This window comes from Trichosporon asahii (assembly GCF_000293215.1).
Source record: "Trichosporon asahii var. asahii CBS 2479 unplaced genomic scaffold scaffold00009, whole genome shotgun sequence".
Classification (NCBI taxonomy): domain Eukaryota; kingdom Fungi; phylum Basidiomycota; class Tremellomycetes; order Trichosporonales; family Trichosporonaceae; genus Trichosporon; species Trichosporon asahii.
The window spans coordinates 593,070-608,037 of record NW_014040915.1 but is presented as its reverse complement, the minus strand read 5'-3'; the positions used below and the strand labels follow the sequence as shown (position 1 = coordinate 608,037).

Sequence of the window (14,968 nt, the reverse complement as noted above, 5' to 3'; positions counted from 1 at the left end):
GGCCCTGCGCGGTTAAGATAAGATTAGCCCTAGCGTGGGAGCCGGCTGCGTGATGCGAGTTGCTCGTCTGACCTGCGGCAATTGCCTCACAATTCAACCTGTTTGAGGCTTTATGCGAGGCCCTGCGCGGTCCCGAAGCCACAAGAGATCAGGAGATTGCACACGACAGTCCGCTGATAACCTGGTGATAGCGCGTATCTCGGCGTCTTCGCCAGTTTGTCAACTTCAGAACGCGACTGCATTTGAATTTTTCACTACGTCTTCCACGGATCGGGAGCAGATACTACTGATTGACCGTAGGGAGAGCGACTTAGGCGGCGATACCGATGACACCGCAGGCGGCACGGCCGCCGGCGTTGCCGGTGGTGAGCGAGTCCTGGTGACCGCCCTTGCCGAGGTCGTCGGTGCCGGCGTGGACAACGACGGAGCGGCCGACAATCGAGTAGGGGCCGATGAGCGAGATCTGCTTGTCTGTGGGATCAGCAAGCCGCCCTCTTCCACTCGCCAGATCTTCCAAACTCACCGGTGATGTTGACGTCGACGTTGCCAGAGCCGTCGGTCTTGACGTTGCCGAGGTCACCGACGTGACGCTCGGCGTCGGTGGGACCTCCGTGGTTCTTACCGTGGGGGTTGAAATGCGAGCCAGCCGAAGTACAGCCGTTGCTGTTGTCACCAAACCTGCGTGTGAGCGCTTGCGCTTTGTTGTTGAAGAAGATGATACGAACTGGTGGATGTGGAAGCCTGGTGATGTCAGCGGATGTTCCTGGTGGAGGTGGAGGTCGAGTGCCACACGCCCTCGACGCGGATCACACTAAAATGTGGAGGCCGTGTCTCAGTGCGCTAGCTCAGGCTAGTCCAGGGGACAGCAGGCCTAGAAGCGTGGCGTTGACGACGAGAGGGATGTACTTACCGCGCTCAGCGTTGGCGTCAAGACCGTTGATCTGAAGGTCAGTGGTGTCCGAAGGTGGGAACGGAAGCAAATGGTGGGGGCGGAGGGGTCGTCTGTGGGCGGGGGAGCCAGTGAGAGGTCGAGAGACCGAGTCGTGCTCAAGTGAAGACCTCGCACGACAGGCTCGAGTCATCAGACAGACGCTGGACGCTAGCCGGTCCGATGGGTATGTCACCGGTCATCCACTATGACAGAAGAGGCTTCCTCGTTCCTCGGGTCCGGATAAACCGACTTACCTTGCCGGTAACGTTGACGGGGCCGCCCTCGGTCTCCTGGGTGAAGGTGATGACACCCGAGACGTTGGAGTCACCCTTAAGAACAGCGATAGCCTGTGGTGTGCATCCATTGTCGAGCAGTGGTCGAGATTACGGTGGATGGATTGGGGGTTGCAGCACGTAAACGTCATAGAGGCATTATGCGGAGGGAGGTATGTCAGCGACGTGGAATGAGGTGGGCAGGCAGTAAACAAAGACGACAAGTCGAGGGATAGTAGCCCATGCCGTCTCTGCCAGCTGAACAACGTACCTTGACCATTGTGATTAGTTTGGAGTTGTTCAGTGAAGAAGAGCAAGTGAACGAAGCTGGAGAGAAGGAACGGGAGGTGGGAAGAGGTCTGCGGCATTTAAACCCCCGTGCCGGACTGAGAGGGGTCCCGATGATGTCTGCTCGCGTAATGCGCAGTGGCGGAGGGACCAAATAAGGGCGGTGCCCTCGGCCACAACAATCCCGATCGGCTCGGCGGCGGCGGAGGTCCATCCCTCGATATCTGACTCGAATTAGGACCAGCCAAGATCCAAATAATCAGTGCCCCATGCTTGGTACGCTGCCACTGCACAACTCGCAACAGAGAGCTCTGTCTGTGCACCCGTTCGAATTGTTCTATGACTCCATCTCCATGCAGCTTACACAACTGCCAAGCTTGGCTTCGAGTCGACTGCTTCGGGCTTGCAACCCCGAGCAGGCATTGCTTCGGGCACCCCCGGACCGGGGCAGCACAACACAAACATGTCAATCTGATAGGGAAAACCAAGTCCGCTTGTCCGGATAAAATAATGAAGATGCATGTCCCTATATCTACACACCAACACGGCAGTTGTCCAGCGCAAAGACGAGGATGTCAGCCGCGCCAGTCTTTTCTAAAGCGTCCATGACCTGCGCCATCTGGCTGCGCTCAACCATAGACGAAACAGCGACCCATCCGTCCTCGTCGAGCGGGGTGACGGTCGGCGCACGTCGGCCGGGCGTGAGCTTGACGGCGGCGGGGAGGTTCTGGCGCGAGACGTTGTACGACATGTAGACGTACTTCTTCGCGGCGAGGACACCAGCGATACGGCTCTTGATGAGGCCGACGAGGGGCTCCAGCTCGGGAGTGAGCGAGGCGTGCTTCTGCTTCTGGCCAATGAGAACAGCCTCCGAGCTCATGAGGGTGTGAATGGCGTGGAGACCAGCAGCACGCATCGTGTCGCCAGACTCGACAAGGTCGACAATACCGTCGGCCATGCCGAGAGCACAGGCAGCCTCCACACTTCCTCCGACGTACTCGATGCTCGTCTTCTTGTCACCTCCGGCCTTGGCGTCAACCTCGTTGAAGAGCTCGCGAGCGAGAACCTCGAACGAAGTGGCGACCCGTCCTCCACGGAGCTGCTCAATCGACTGAATCGGTCCGGTAACCGGGACCTGAACCTGGAGCTTGCACTTGCCGAAGCCGAGCGGCAGGATCTCCTGGATCATGTTGGCGTGGGTGGACTCGGCGATGACGTCCTGTCCAGTGATACCGAGCGACACGGATCCAAGGGCAACGAATCGCGGAATGTCGGCTGCGGGGAGGAAGACACTGAAGGTTAGCCTGATTGCGTTCGGTGGCTGGGAAAGTCGACACGTTGTAGCCGTAGAGAGCCGTTACTCAGCCGGCTGACTCGAGGATTGCTTCAGCCACAAGACAGCTCGTCTCGGTTGGGCAGGCTGCGGCTAGAAGCGCATGGAGACTTACAGGGCAATGGGGTGGTTCTGGACGAGGGCGACATCGAGGCGGTGAGCGCGGTTGTACTTGATGTCAGCGCCCTTGAGGAGCTCGATCGTCTTCTCATAGAGTCGTCCCTTCTTCGGGATAGCGAAGAGCAGGCGGTCCTTCAGGCTGTCGACGAGAAGGGACATGGCAGACTCGTAGCCGAACGAGCTCTTGGAAGCACGGTCATTGCCAGAGCTGGCCTGCTGGGGAGCGGCGGGGGTGACGGAGATGGTGGAAGCGGCGTCGTTGACGGGAGTCTGGGCGCCGGACATTGTTGACAGTTGCGCAATCGAGTCGGAACAAGAGTGTTAGGGGTTACAGAGCCGAGCTGCTAAACGGGATTGTCTGATTTTGTCGATGCAAAAGGGTAGAGACTCGGGTGAAAGAGTCGTCTCGGGGCGTGTTATTGTTCTAGCTCGAGCGGACTGGCGGACTAGAGCACGTTTTATCGGTTGTCAACCGCAAATGAGGTCCTCTCTACTCAAAATGTTCCGCATAGGCTCCCAAGATTGGGGTTAGGCACCCGTCACGTGCGGTCCGCCAATCAACTGTGGTCCTGCCGCCCCGGCTAATTTTCCCGGCGAATATCCGAACGTCAATCGTGTCCCAGAGATAAGAGCAAGGCCAGCGAGAAATTAGGTAGGTGATACATATGTACAACAGATGCGCATGCAAGTCTAGTATCCCGCCAGATCGAGAGCACTGATGTACTGTGATACTGGCGGCTCCTCCTCCTCCTCGTCCTCTTCCTCATCATCGTCTTCTTCGTCCTCGAAGCTATCCTCATCCTCATCCTCCTCATCGGCCTCGCTGCCAGAGAGGGATGGGCCCGAATCCTCCTCCGTATCATCCTCCTCGTCTCCGATGTCCATTCCGTCGTCTTCTTCATCGTCCAAAGACCGCTTGGTGTCCTCTGGACTTGTGTGCTCCGGTCCGCCGCCCCAGCGCGATGTTGGGTAGCCATCTTGTACGGGTCCGGGACCCATGAGGGCGTCGTTGAACGAAACTTTCTGTGAGGCGCGCGAATCCATCGAGTCGTCGCGATCGCGTTGGTTCTCGGATGGCGACAAGGTTCTGGTTCGGTCCAGAGTGATCGCCCGCGACAGGGGTACGCCGATCGGCGGTCCGCGACTGGTTTTGGCAGTCGAGTTCTCCGGGACCGCGGGGAAGGTCAGACGCATGGATGGGTGTCGGCGAGCCGTCAACGGGTTTGGGAAGGGGAACGCCGTAGAGCCCGCACTCGAAGTGGAAGCCGATGAGGTCGCCCGCTCGTTGCGTGGTCCATTCGTTGGCTGATCCTTGCGAGCTGCAGGCTGGATCGGAGCCGGCGGCGTGGGCCACAGCCAGCATGGGTACGGAGGATCGGGAAGACAGAAACTTGTCGTGTCGTCTTTGCTGGGTGCCGATGTTGACAAGTAGGAGGTGATGAAGGGCGCGAGCGGCAGATCATCGTGGTCGGGCTCAAACCTGCCCAGTCAGCGGACGAACGTGCGTGACACTCACCGAAACACCTCGCCTTCGATACTATCTGGCGCCCATCCCTGCAGCTTGCGGAGAGCCGCAACGACCAGCGTGGTGTGGGAGTTGCCGTCGATGTCTGCCAGGTAGATCGGATAGAGGGAAGGGTCTAGCAGCATCTGTTGTTAGGGGAGCCTTAAGAGGAAAACCCACCTTTAGCACCTCGGTGACCTCGTCGCGGTCCATACCCAACGTCTCTTCTCCCATCTTATCAGCCTTAACCCAGACGACGTTGATGCCGTTCTTGCTCGCCCAGTTCAGAAACGGGTCTGTCTCCTTCAATGGCTTCTTCCGCATGCAGATGAGCGTCTTGACCCCGAGTCGCCTCACGAACGCTGCATTGCGGGCCGCGGGAATCGAGCCTCTGTAGAGGATCTGGTGTGCGACATTATCATCATCGCAAGGCAGAGGGCTCGCGACAATAGCCCAGTGATATGGGGGCGTCAGTACCCGCATCACGAGCAACCCGGTGGAGGTCACCCCGCTGGGAGCGTGAAAGGTTGTAGATGTGGAGAGGCGAGCAGTAGTACAGTGGGAACTGCGTTAGGTTAGAGCGGATGCTTATGCAACAGGAAGATGCGGTGGGCTCTCTGCACTGGAATGCTTGAGGGCTAAAGAGGGTATCGGGGACGAGGCCGGTGTGGGTGACGAGAGGTGGATTTTTCTGGCTGGAAAGGAGGAGACTGAAGCTGGGGCAAGCAAGGGCGGCGACCAGACGGGGAGGGCGGAAGCAGACCGAGGCGACAAGCGGTGGGGAGTTGGACTAGCGCGTGTGCGATGGGTGTGTTATGACGAAGCGCTCTGTCGTGCAAGTTGCAAGGGCGCGTGGACGGAGACGAGTTGAGTGATGGTGAGCCTGAAAGTGACGACAGGAGCCCGGTCGGGATCTCTGACGTCCCTGTTGTTGGGTTGGATACGTTCGGCGGCGAACGAGAGAATCCGGACCCATACGGACGCGGACAAGGCACAATCCCAGAGCGTCGCGTCGCACCCCTTCCGGGTCTCAAGCAAACGACGTCATCGCCTTCTGCCTTCAAATAGACTTTTCGAACCCTGGCTTCAGCCGTCCAATTAGAAGCGGAATCTTTTCTGGTTATTAGCTTCATTACCTTTTGGTGGGTCGCAGGTCTCACTCGTCTGATCTTCGCCGCCCAGGTTCATCCCACCGCCGCCGTCGTCGCCCCTAGCCGTCAACAATCCCATCCTCCTCGACCTGTCTTCTCTTCCTTCTTCAACCCTCTTAAACACCACACGTCAGACCCAACTTCTGACCCTGTCCCGGCACCCTGTTCGCATCAGCCACGATTCACCGCAGTCACCGTCCTTCGCTTTCCACTTCTCTTTTGTTGTTGTAAACAACCGACTCTCGCCCGCACGACCCGTTATTGTGGCGCTCGACCAGCTGGACATTTTGAGTCCAAGTTGCCATGCCAAGACGCTCCTTCGTCAAGTCGGTCCTCGGCCGTCCCTCGCGCAGCTACGCAAAGGAGGCGGTCTCACCGTGGTCCGACGAGCCAAGCTATCTCAACGGTACACTCTCCCGACAGCCTACCCTGCATGATCTGCAACTTTCGACTGGGCCGCGAAGAGGCGGCTCACTCCTGAACTTTGGCGGTCCGACATACAGTGATATCGCCAGTCCGCCAGCGTCCGACATTGGTATTCCCTCCTCGTCCCGCCGACGCCCACGGAAGGCGAGCTCAGACATTGGGTACCAACCGTCGTCGATGCCCAGTTACTCGATCTTCCATGTCAGTGGCAGACCGATCATCGAGGACGAGCGGGAGACGGCCTCCGAATACTCCGAGGTCAGCGAGGCCTGCCAGTATGTGCCGCCAGCCGTGGTGAACCGACAGCCGATACGCGCGCAACCGCAAAGACCACAGGAACCACCGCAGAAGCCAAAGGTTCGACACACTCATTTTGCAGACAAGGTAGAGTACATGGAGGAGCCAAGAGAGCCGCCCCAACTGCGCAAGAACAGCAACTCTAGTTCTGCCTCCTCGGACACACAAACGTCCAGTGCGACTGTTTCTGCCATACACTCGCCGACCTCATCCATTACCGTGGCCGCGCGACCATTAGAAGCGGAACGCAAACCATCACCCCTTGGTGGAGGGCGGCGAAACGTGCTTGACACTACGGGCGCGATCCCTGGGCCGGCCATCCCGGCTTCGACGAAACCAACGAAAGAGGTTAGGTTTGAGGCACCGCCGTCTCCTCCAACCCCACCGACACGAACAGTCGAGCCTGCACCTGTCGCTCCAAGTGACGACTCGCAAGCACCAGAGCGGCGGCCAACAGTGAACGGCAGTGTCTCAACATCTACTGGAGCAGTGAACAACCAGGTGTCTGCGCCACCAGTCTCAGCCGACGCTCCTCGGCCACACCATGCCAAGTCGGGATCAACGGACTCAAGTAATGACTTCTACACGCCGCGGTCTTCCCTGGAGTCGGCTCGCTCCGGGGGCACGGAGTCGGACGCCGAAACCCCGCTAGCGCAGTACGCCGAGATGCCGTTACCAGTCTTCCGGGTGCAGCCACCGACGCCGGGTGCCTCCTCCGATATGTCTGAACCGAGGTACTTGAGCGACACTCCTGATGATCATCTGGCAGCGGAGCCTGTACCAAGGAGCCACAATCTCCAGGACGAGGACACGATAGAGGAGGAGACGGAAACGGAGACCGAAAGTGACAGCCGTGATGATCACGGGAATCGAGAAATCCACGAGATTCACACCTTCGACACCCCATCCACGTACGACCTGGCTTCTATGCCGTCGGCGCCTGTCCGACCACCGCTCCCTCGCAAGAGTTCGAAGCGACCGGAGGTGCATAAGGCGGACGAGCCGGTCACACCCCAATCCAAGCCTAAACTTGCCCGAAACCCTTCCTCATCTTCGACCATTTCTCGAGGAGGCCGTGTCACGGGCGCGACAGTCACCATCTTGAACGAGCGCCCGAACAGTCGGAACTCGGGACGCCCTAACCTCACTCGATCCAGCAGTAATGCCTCCAATTCCACAGTCACTCGACCGAAGTCGTCTCAGTCCGCTCGCAAGAGCAAACAGGAGCGCCCTACGAAGCTCCAATTACACGCCAGGTTCGACCCGTCGCCCCCTTCCTCCCGGCCTGTCTCGAGGGCTTCATCTGCGTCGCATTATTCCCAGAACTCGGACCAGACATCTTCCTCGCGACCGAAGCTGGGCTCCGAAATGTCATACAGTTCGTCCGTCTCCCAACTTTCCCAAAAGTCTGGGCAGTCCAGTGGTTCCATTCCCGGCTCAACGTCATCTCGCGGTGCGAATGGAAAGGGTGGCTGGGCGGCCGCGTCTGCCACGCCGGTAGTCATGTACATGCCTTCCGGAGGGAATGACGGGTGGGCCGCTTTCCAGCCGTTACCTCCACGCTCTCGGGCTATGCCTCTCCCGGGCTCTCACCGAACTTACGAGCGCGAGTCGCCATCTGTCTCAGCGGCTAGCAGCAGTATCGGCGGCAGTGCAGGCGGCAGCGTTGTCGAAGACTCTGAGGAACACCCCAGCTATAACGACTACGCTGGTCCGCTCTTCGTCCCCAACAGCATTCCGCACAGCGCCAGCATGCCTCTCCCTCGCGCAATGAGCCCACCAATGGCTGCCGCTGGGTCACCGCTGAGCTCCGAGTTCCCCGTGAATGGCCGCGCCATAGTCTCGCCTGCGCCAGTACGACTGCCGCAGAAATCTATGCCTCCTCCTGTCCTGGAGCCGCCAGCGCCTGCTCCGCCACCTGTCGCAGCGCCTGCAGCGCCCGTCGCGCCACCTCCCGTGGTGGAGGAAGAGAGCGACAGCGACAGTAGCGATAGCAGCGACTCCATGGAGAAGCCTTCGCGGAGCTACATCAACACGCCCCCTGGGTCATTGCCTTCGGAACGGCGCAATGGCACCGCTGTCGCCCATCGCGCCGCATCGCCTGTAGGATCGATTGCTTCGATCGCATCACTTAACCGCGAACGTAGGCGGTCGCTTCCTTCGTCCGGTAGCGTCTCGTCATCCATGTCTGGGAGGTCGGTTCGCAAGTCGTGGATGCCCCCTGGACCCGTGCCTCCCGTCCCGCCCATTCCTGCGTCGATAGCGTCGACATTGTCCCGTCCATCGGCGCCTCCTTCCATCGCCTCGGACGGTCCTGACTTCTCGAGGCCGCTGAGCCCCATGACGCGAGCTTCGCTCGACCGGCCCAGCTCGCTGAACCCAGATGTCCTGACTCTGTTGCCGGAGATGACAGAGGAGGACTCGAACACGCTGTACAGCTCGGGCAAGCAACACCGCAGGACGGCGTCGGAGATTGGTGGGGTCGTTCGTAGGACTTCCATGTTCGGTCGAAACCCGCGCCAGCCCAAGATCAGCAAGGCTATGAGTGACGTTGGTGGCCACCACCGCACCGCGAGCGACGTTGGGCACGACCTCCGGGCTGCGAAGACTGAGGTGCCCGTTGGCTACGCTCGAAGCGAGGGTGGCGGCAGCATTGTCGGTCGTCCCTTTAGCCCAACCCACTCTCTGCGTCGGAAGCAGGACGGCACCATCGATCTGAATGGCTGGGACGCTGCGAGCAACGCGGCCGAGATGCCGATTATGGAGAGCCACGGCCGCGGCCACAACGCGACCAACGGATACACCAGCCTAATCCTTCCTCAGGGTGGCGGTTACAAGCCCGCTGACCCCATGAAAGCGGCCGGCTCCATCGACCACCGTATCCTCGGCATGCCGACCGGAGCCATGGGAGCAATCACATTCCAATCGTCTGCGTACCTGAGAGCGAAGAAGTCCAAGGAGGCGCCGACGCCGAAGCACTTGCAGCAGTTCCTGCCTTCCCCCGTCGACTTCTCATCGCACATGCAGCCTCCTACGAAGGTGGCCAAGCACCAGATCCTGCTGCAAGTGTACGCTGTCTCGGTCGACGCCGTGGACATCAAGGCGTGCGACTTGAAGACGGAGTCGGATGTTGGCAAGTTCATTCCTGGACGCTCGTTCGTCGGCCGTGCCGTTACTGTCGGCACGGACGAGGGCGAGATCTTCCGCGGCGACATGGTCATGGGCCTAGTCGACGTGCGCAAGTCTGGCGCGCTCGCCGAGTACATGGTCGTGGAGCGGCGGCGCGTCGCCCGAGTCCCGCCCAGCACGCATCTCAGTTTAGAACAGCTGGCAATCCTGCCTTCGCAGGGCATCAGTGCCTTCCGCGCGCTGCAGGGCTGCATCTCGGGCGTGCGCACCGCGCTCATCATGGACGCGCATCTTGGTATTCCCGCCCTGCTCTGTCAGCAGATGCGCCGGCAGGGTATCAGCGTCACGGCAGTCATCCCCGGCGGCGACGAGCACGCCGAAGCCCAAAAGCAGGCGTACGACAACGGTGCCCGCGGTTGCATGACCGGGCTCCCGTCGCAGGTGATGAACTCGCTCGAGGAGGGACTCTTCGACATTGTCGTGGACACGCGCGGCGGGGACAAGACGTACAGCGCTGCGGTCCGCGTGCTCGCCGAGGGAGGGCTGATCATCTCGCTCGCCGGCCCGGCACCCGAGAATGCGCGCGGTGTTCAGCGAAAGGGCGCGTTCAAGCGCATGTTCTCGCGCGCTCCCCGCCCGCCCCGGTTCGAGGAGATCCGCCCAGCGGGCGACGGAGAGGCCGAGGTCGACCACTCGGGCCAGGACACGAGGGATGTGCTCGAGCAGCAGGTCGTGGGCATGTACCGTCCCGTCGTTGGCAGTATCGTGCCCCTTGAGAAGGCGCCGGAGCTCTTCGTGTACAAGCCCGGAACGGAGGAGAGGCTCCGCGCCAACGTTGTCCGCATCATCAACTAAATCCTGTATCCATTAGCACATCTTAGCAATCTTATAATACACATGCATAGAGCTAGCAGCACGTCGGGGGCATTAGTAAGCTTAGCGAGCAAGGGCGCGCGCAGCGAGCTCGTCACAGGAAGATCGTGTTTATTATACAATGCATCTGACTGGTCTTGTTCTACAACTATCGCATACCTCCCAGCTTGCTCGCGAGTTCCTGGCGGAGGAGGTCCTCCTTGCTCTTCGCCTCGAGCCCCGAAAGACTCCTCAGTTCGCCGACGACATCCTTCGTCTTGCCAAAGTACACGGACGAGAGGAGGTTGCGCATCTTGATCTCCATGTCCTCGACCATGCGGCCGATATTGCCAATGTGCGCGGTGGCGTTGGGCAGCGCGCAGTCCGTCGCCGCCTGCCGCGTCATGCTGCCCGAGAGCGTCACGTTGCCCTCGCCCTGGGCCGCCAGCTTGGCGTCCTCCGGCGACGACGTCCGCGCCTCCAGCACCAGCATCACCGTCGAGGTCAGCTTGTACTTGGCCTGGCGGCCGCGCTCGGCACACTCAAACACGTGCAGCGAGTCCCAGGAGCCGGAAGAGGGGCCGCTCGGAAGCGCTGATGTCAGCTACGGATCCGCAAGGTAAGCCGTTGGTGACACTCACTCTTCTTCATCAGCACGACGCCAGCAAACTGCATGTCCTTGGCCGTCGCGGGGTCCTCATCCAGGTCCCAGAGGTAGACAGAGCTAGTGCCTCCCTCAAAGTACATCTCGCGGTACGTCTCGAACGCGGTGTTGAGCGAGACCTCGAGCTGCCTCAGCCTCGGGGAAGGTTGAGGGGCGCCAGGCGCAGGGGGGATGTACTCGTCCGTCCACGGGGAGCGGAAGCTGTCTCCATCACGGTTGTAGTCGCATCCGAGGAAGTCCTTCCCGCTCTGCTCGTCGTGCAGCACCTTGAGCGGCTGGTCGACGTTGCCGAGCAGGTCGTCGGCGTACTCGGGCGCGAGCTGGCAGAGCGCCTCGATGTTCGCCTCGGCGCGTGTCGGCGGGAGACGCCTCAGAAGGTCCAGCAACGCTTCGAATGTGTCTGCTGTCAGCTGTTGCCCTCCTCCATAGCTGGCGACTCACTGTCCTCGGCCATGGTGTTGTGGGTGCCAGCGACCACCCGACCGATCGTCGAGAGGTATGACGCGGTAGCCCCGCCACGCCCCTGTTGATACGGAGGCCACGTGGGCCACGTATTTATCCTCGGCCTACTGCCTTTGCCTCGGGTAGTACTCCACCGAGGCGTCGGCGCCGAGCGATGAAATCATCGATTCGGCGGATCGACTTAGATTTCGATCACCCCGAACTCCCTTTGTGCATACAACACAAACACCTGCTCCCACACAGACAACAACAGAACCGACATGAACACGCGCGGCGTGTCTGTTCTGGGAAGCCTTGGGATCGGCGTCGCGCGCAGCCCCTGCGTGCCTGCTCGGCCATTATTGCGAGCGCGATCGGTAGTGGCGACGCCGAAGCGTTTCAAAACGACAACATCCTTTTGGTCTACGAGCTACCCGGCTCCGGTTCAGGATGCTGCTGCCGACAAAGTGCCCCCGCCTCCTCCGCTGCCGGCTCCGAGTGCAGTTACACAAGCCGAAGAGACGGATCGGCAGCGTGCGCGCCGGCAGCAGAGATACCTCGACAGTCTCATGAATAAGGCCGGCGAGGTTGGACTGCAGTGTAAGCGCAGTACCTCAGGTCAAGCTAACGACAGGCTCGATCCTGGACGCCAACGGAAACTGGACAGCAGAGGAGGGAAAATACAAGAAGATGGACCTGTGTCGAGCCCACGACCTCGATGTGAGTCACACGTGTGCTGATCGGCGAGCACTGGCCGACCTGTTCCATTTTCAGGAAAACGCAACGCCCCATCGGCTCCGCTTTGTTATCTTGCGCTAACATCAGCCACGCGACCTGCGCAAGCTAGACTCTATCACGCCCTCCCTCGTCCCCGTCATCCTCACGACGCGGTCCTGTATCCTCATCTCGATCCTGCACCTGAAGGCTTTGATCAAGCCTGACCGCGTCATCATCTTCAACCCACCGGGGTACCAGGAGTCCGAGGCCGCTCGCCGGTTCAAGGAACACCTGCAGGAGAATGTGCGCGCGGGTCTGAACTCGAACCACTGCGGAGAGGGAGAGGAAGAGATGGGCCTGCCGTATGAGCACCGCGCGCTGGAGAGTATCCTGGTCGACACGGCGAACGCACTCGAGGAGGAAATGGGCTTCATCCGTCGCCTGGTCAAGAACCTCCTGCAAAATCTCGAGACGGACATTAACCGCGAGAACTTGCGCAAGCTGCTGCACTACTCTCGCCGACTGGCGGGATTCCAGTCCCGCGCCAAGTCGATCAAGTCGGCGTTTGACGAGCTGCTCGACTCCGACGAGGACCTGTCGGCGATGTACATCACGGACAAGCTGAACGGTCGCCCCAGGGCGCTGCACGACCACGCGCAGCTCGAGCTGTTGCTTGAGAGCTTCACGAAGCAGGTCGAGGAGATCGTTTCCGAGATCGACACGACAGCGGCAAATATGCAGAGCACACAGGAGATTGCCGAGCTCATGCTCGACTCGGGCCGCAACGCCCTCCTCGCCCTCGACATCAAGGTCAGCATTGCAACCCTCGGTATTGGAACTGGAGCCCTGGTAGCGGGATTGTTCGGCATGAACCTGACCACGACGCTGGAGGACTCGCCGTGGGCGTTCGCCATCGTCTCGGGTATTACGGCCTTCATCGCAGCCTGTGTGTTCGGATACGGCTCGCGCGTACTGAGGAAGGTTCGACACATCGCGCTTGTTTCCAAGCCGACCTCGCTGCCTGAGTCCGTGCGGGAGGCGAAGGAACGTTTCGTCCGAGAGCGCCTGGACAGGCAGCGTGCGATGGAGGCCGAGCGCGAGCGCATTGCGCGTGAGACACAGGCGCGCACACCGAACAACACGCTGCACAAGGTGAACCTGAGCCCGATTCCGGACTATGAGGAGCGGTGGACCGCCGTTCGCATGGGACAGAGGAAGGAGGCGTCGCTCTGGGACCGTCTGTTCCGGCCAAATAAGCTAAGGAAGCAGCTCCTCGGCATGCCCTCTGGAGCCGTGACGGCGTCGAGCGTGCCGAGTTCCACGACGGGACCGAAGAAGGCCCAGCCTACGCCCGCTAAGGCTCCCACGCGCCCAACGACGAAGCCGGAGAAGCCCAGCGCGACCCGAGCACCGGCACTCCAGCCCGCCCCGGCCGCGGCTAACGCTGAATCGAAGTAATGACCTAACACCACTCAGACGACCAGAAACGGAATATAATCGCCCCACTGCATAGACATCACTTGTAGCTCACAACTCATTTGTAACCGATCTAGCATGCACACCTCTGCCATTGAGCGTCGCGCTGTCATTCGGCGGGATATGGAGCGACAATCGGGATCGGGTCGTCGGCGTCGTTACTTCGCCGAGCGGTCTCGGGATATGCTCGTCAATGGCCGGGCTCCGTTGTCGGCGGGACAGGATGATGGAATAAACCACATTCAACGTCAGCAAGGGCATAGGGCTGTGTCAATATCGAGAGGTGCGAGGAAAGTCAGTGAGCTCGACCAAGCTGTCAGCTATGCCGTGTGGCATCCGAGGAAGATTTCTGGAGGGCCGTCTTTGGCCCTAGAGCGCCGTACACCCCGCGATGAGCTTGAGATGGAGCGCTCCGAGCGACATTGACAGCGAGAAACCATCGGCGAAGACTTGGCAGTAGCGAAGCAAGGGCCTGGCCACCGTCGGCGGCCTTCGGCGTCCAGCGGCGTCCATGCACGACCTCGGGCGGCGATGGGGGCCCTGCAGGAGCAGCAACCCCGCTCCTGTCACCGCATGGCTCTGGACCGAACCGTGTCATTCGGAAGTATTAACACTCGCCACCGAAGCTGCCGATGCTTCTGAGTGTGGCCGCTTTCACTAATGACGCCCACGACGTCGCCGCAGGTCTCTGATCTCTGAGAGGCGGGAGGCACGATCCAGAGGGAGGCGGAAGTGTAAGCCGTTGTTCAGCCGGCCATTGGTGTTCTTGCCGAGAGCATAGTCGATGCAGAAGCAGTGAGTGATGGAAGAAGATACAGAAGCACCTTCTTTCCTTCTGTTGCAGAGATGTGCTCGTGCATCGCACAGTCAGCTCATGATGAGACCATGGAGGAAGGTGCACCCAGCTCAGTAACTGGGTCCGTGCATCGCGCGTTCGGCCCAACCACTGTCTGTCGAGGGTTCAGCCAAGTGTGGGGACTGTGGGGTAAAGGGCGATAACGTCTCTGATTCTTACTGGCCAGGCAGGGTACAGGGAGGGATGACGCAACGGCCATCTCCGCTGCATTGGCCGCCTGGACAACAGGAGGCGGGCGGGCGGGCTGGCGGCCCGCGGCACTTCCAGCCAATGTACCCAGCGTGCCCAGCATGCCCAAGACGGTATGTCGGGATCACCCGTGTTTGTCGTCCTGCATCCCTGCTGATCAGGTCTGTTCAGGGTCCAGCCAGCTGCCGATTCGAAAATAAGGCCGGCACGAGACCCTGGATTCTCGGTGTGACTGGTTAGAGCTGGCTGATAGCAGCGAGGATTCAGGGTTCGGGCCCAGATTTATTTCGAACTTGGCCATCGTTTTTTGCATCACTGTGCT

General features: G+C 60.3%; 7 protein-coding genes across 7 annotated transcripts; 3 read left to right on the top strand and 4 right to left on the bottom strand.

The window, feature by feature from the left end:
• Positions 1 to 310: 310 nt before the first annotated feature.
• A1Q1_07015 (Superoxide dismutase) lies at positions 311 to 1,483 on the bottom strand (the record flags this gene model as incomplete). Its single annotated transcript, XM_014327264.1, has 6 exons — positions 311 to 471; positions 524 to 724; positions 911 to 1,002; positions 1,067 to 1,134; positions 1,186 to 1,278; positions 1,475 to 1,483. The coding sequence occupies 6 exons, from the start codon at positions 1,481 to 1,483 to the stop codon at positions 311 to 313; spliced, it is 624 nt and encodes a 207-aa protein (XP_014182739.1).
• Positions 1,484 to 2,023: 540 nt separating this feature from the next.
• Positions 2,024 to 3,229, bottom strand: A1Q1_07014 (ATP phosphoribosyltransferase; the record flags this gene model as incomplete). Its single annotated transcript, XM_014327263.1, has 2 exons — positions 2,024 to 2,783; positions 2,940 to 3,229. 2 exons carry the CDS (start codon positions 3,227 to 3,229, stop codon positions 2,024 to 2,026), a joined length of 1,050 nt encoding a protein of 349 aa, XP_014182738.1.
• Positions 3,230 to 3,634: 405 nt separating this feature from the next.
• Positions 3,635 to 4,931, bottom strand: A1Q1_07013 (uncharacterized protein; the record flags this gene model as incomplete). Its single annotated transcript, XM_014327262.1, has 3 exons — positions 3,635 to 4,424; positions 4,469 to 4,584; positions 4,629 to 4,931. The coding sequence occupies 3 exons, from the start codon at positions 4,929 to 4,931 to the stop codon at positions 3,635 to 3,637; spliced, it is 1,209 nt and encodes a 402-aa protein (XP_014182737.1).
• Positions 4,932 to 5,902: 971 nt separating this feature from the next.
• A1Q1_07012 (uncharacterized protein) lies at positions 5,903 to 10,306 on the top strand (the record flags this gene model as incomplete). Its single annotated transcript, XM_014327261.1, has 1 exon — positions 5,903 to 10,306. The coding sequence occupies one exon, from the start codon at positions 5,903 to 5,905 to the stop codon at positions 10,304 to 10,306; it is 4,404 nt and encodes a 1,467-aa protein (XP_014182736.1).
• Positions 10,307 to 10,472: 166 nt separating this feature from the next.
• Positions 10,473 to 11,421, bottom strand: A1Q1_07011 (f-actin capping protein beta subunit; the record flags this gene model as incomplete). Its single annotated transcript, XM_014327260.1, has 3 exons — positions 10,473 to 10,897; positions 10,945 to 11,355; positions 11,409 to 11,421. 3 exons carry the CDS (start codon positions 11,419 to 11,421, stop codon positions 10,473 to 10,475), a joined length of 849 nt encoding a protein of 282 aa, XP_014182735.1.
• A 268-nt stretch (positions 11,422 to 11,689) lies between these two features.
• On the top strand, positions 11,690 to 13,583 carry A1Q1_07010 (uncharacterized protein; the record flags this gene model as incomplete). Its single annotated transcript, XM_014327259.1, has 3 exons — positions 11,690 to 12,008; positions 12,076 to 12,128; positions 12,234 to 13,583. 3 exons carry the CDS (start codon positions 11,690 to 11,692, stop codon positions 13,581 to 13,583), a joined length of 1,722 nt encoding a protein of 573 aa, XP_014182734.1.
• A 96-nt stretch (positions 13,584 to 13,679) lies between these two features.
• Positions 13,680 to 14,027, top strand: A1Q1_07009 (uncharacterized protein; the record flags this gene model as incomplete). The annotated part of the gene is made up of 1 exon (XM_014327258.1): positions 13,680 to 14,027. One exon carries the CDS (start codon positions 13,680 to 13,682, stop codon positions 14,025 to 14,027), a length of 348 nt encoding a protein of 115 aa, XP_014182733.1.
• Positions 14,028 to 14,968: the final 941 nt, after the last annotated feature.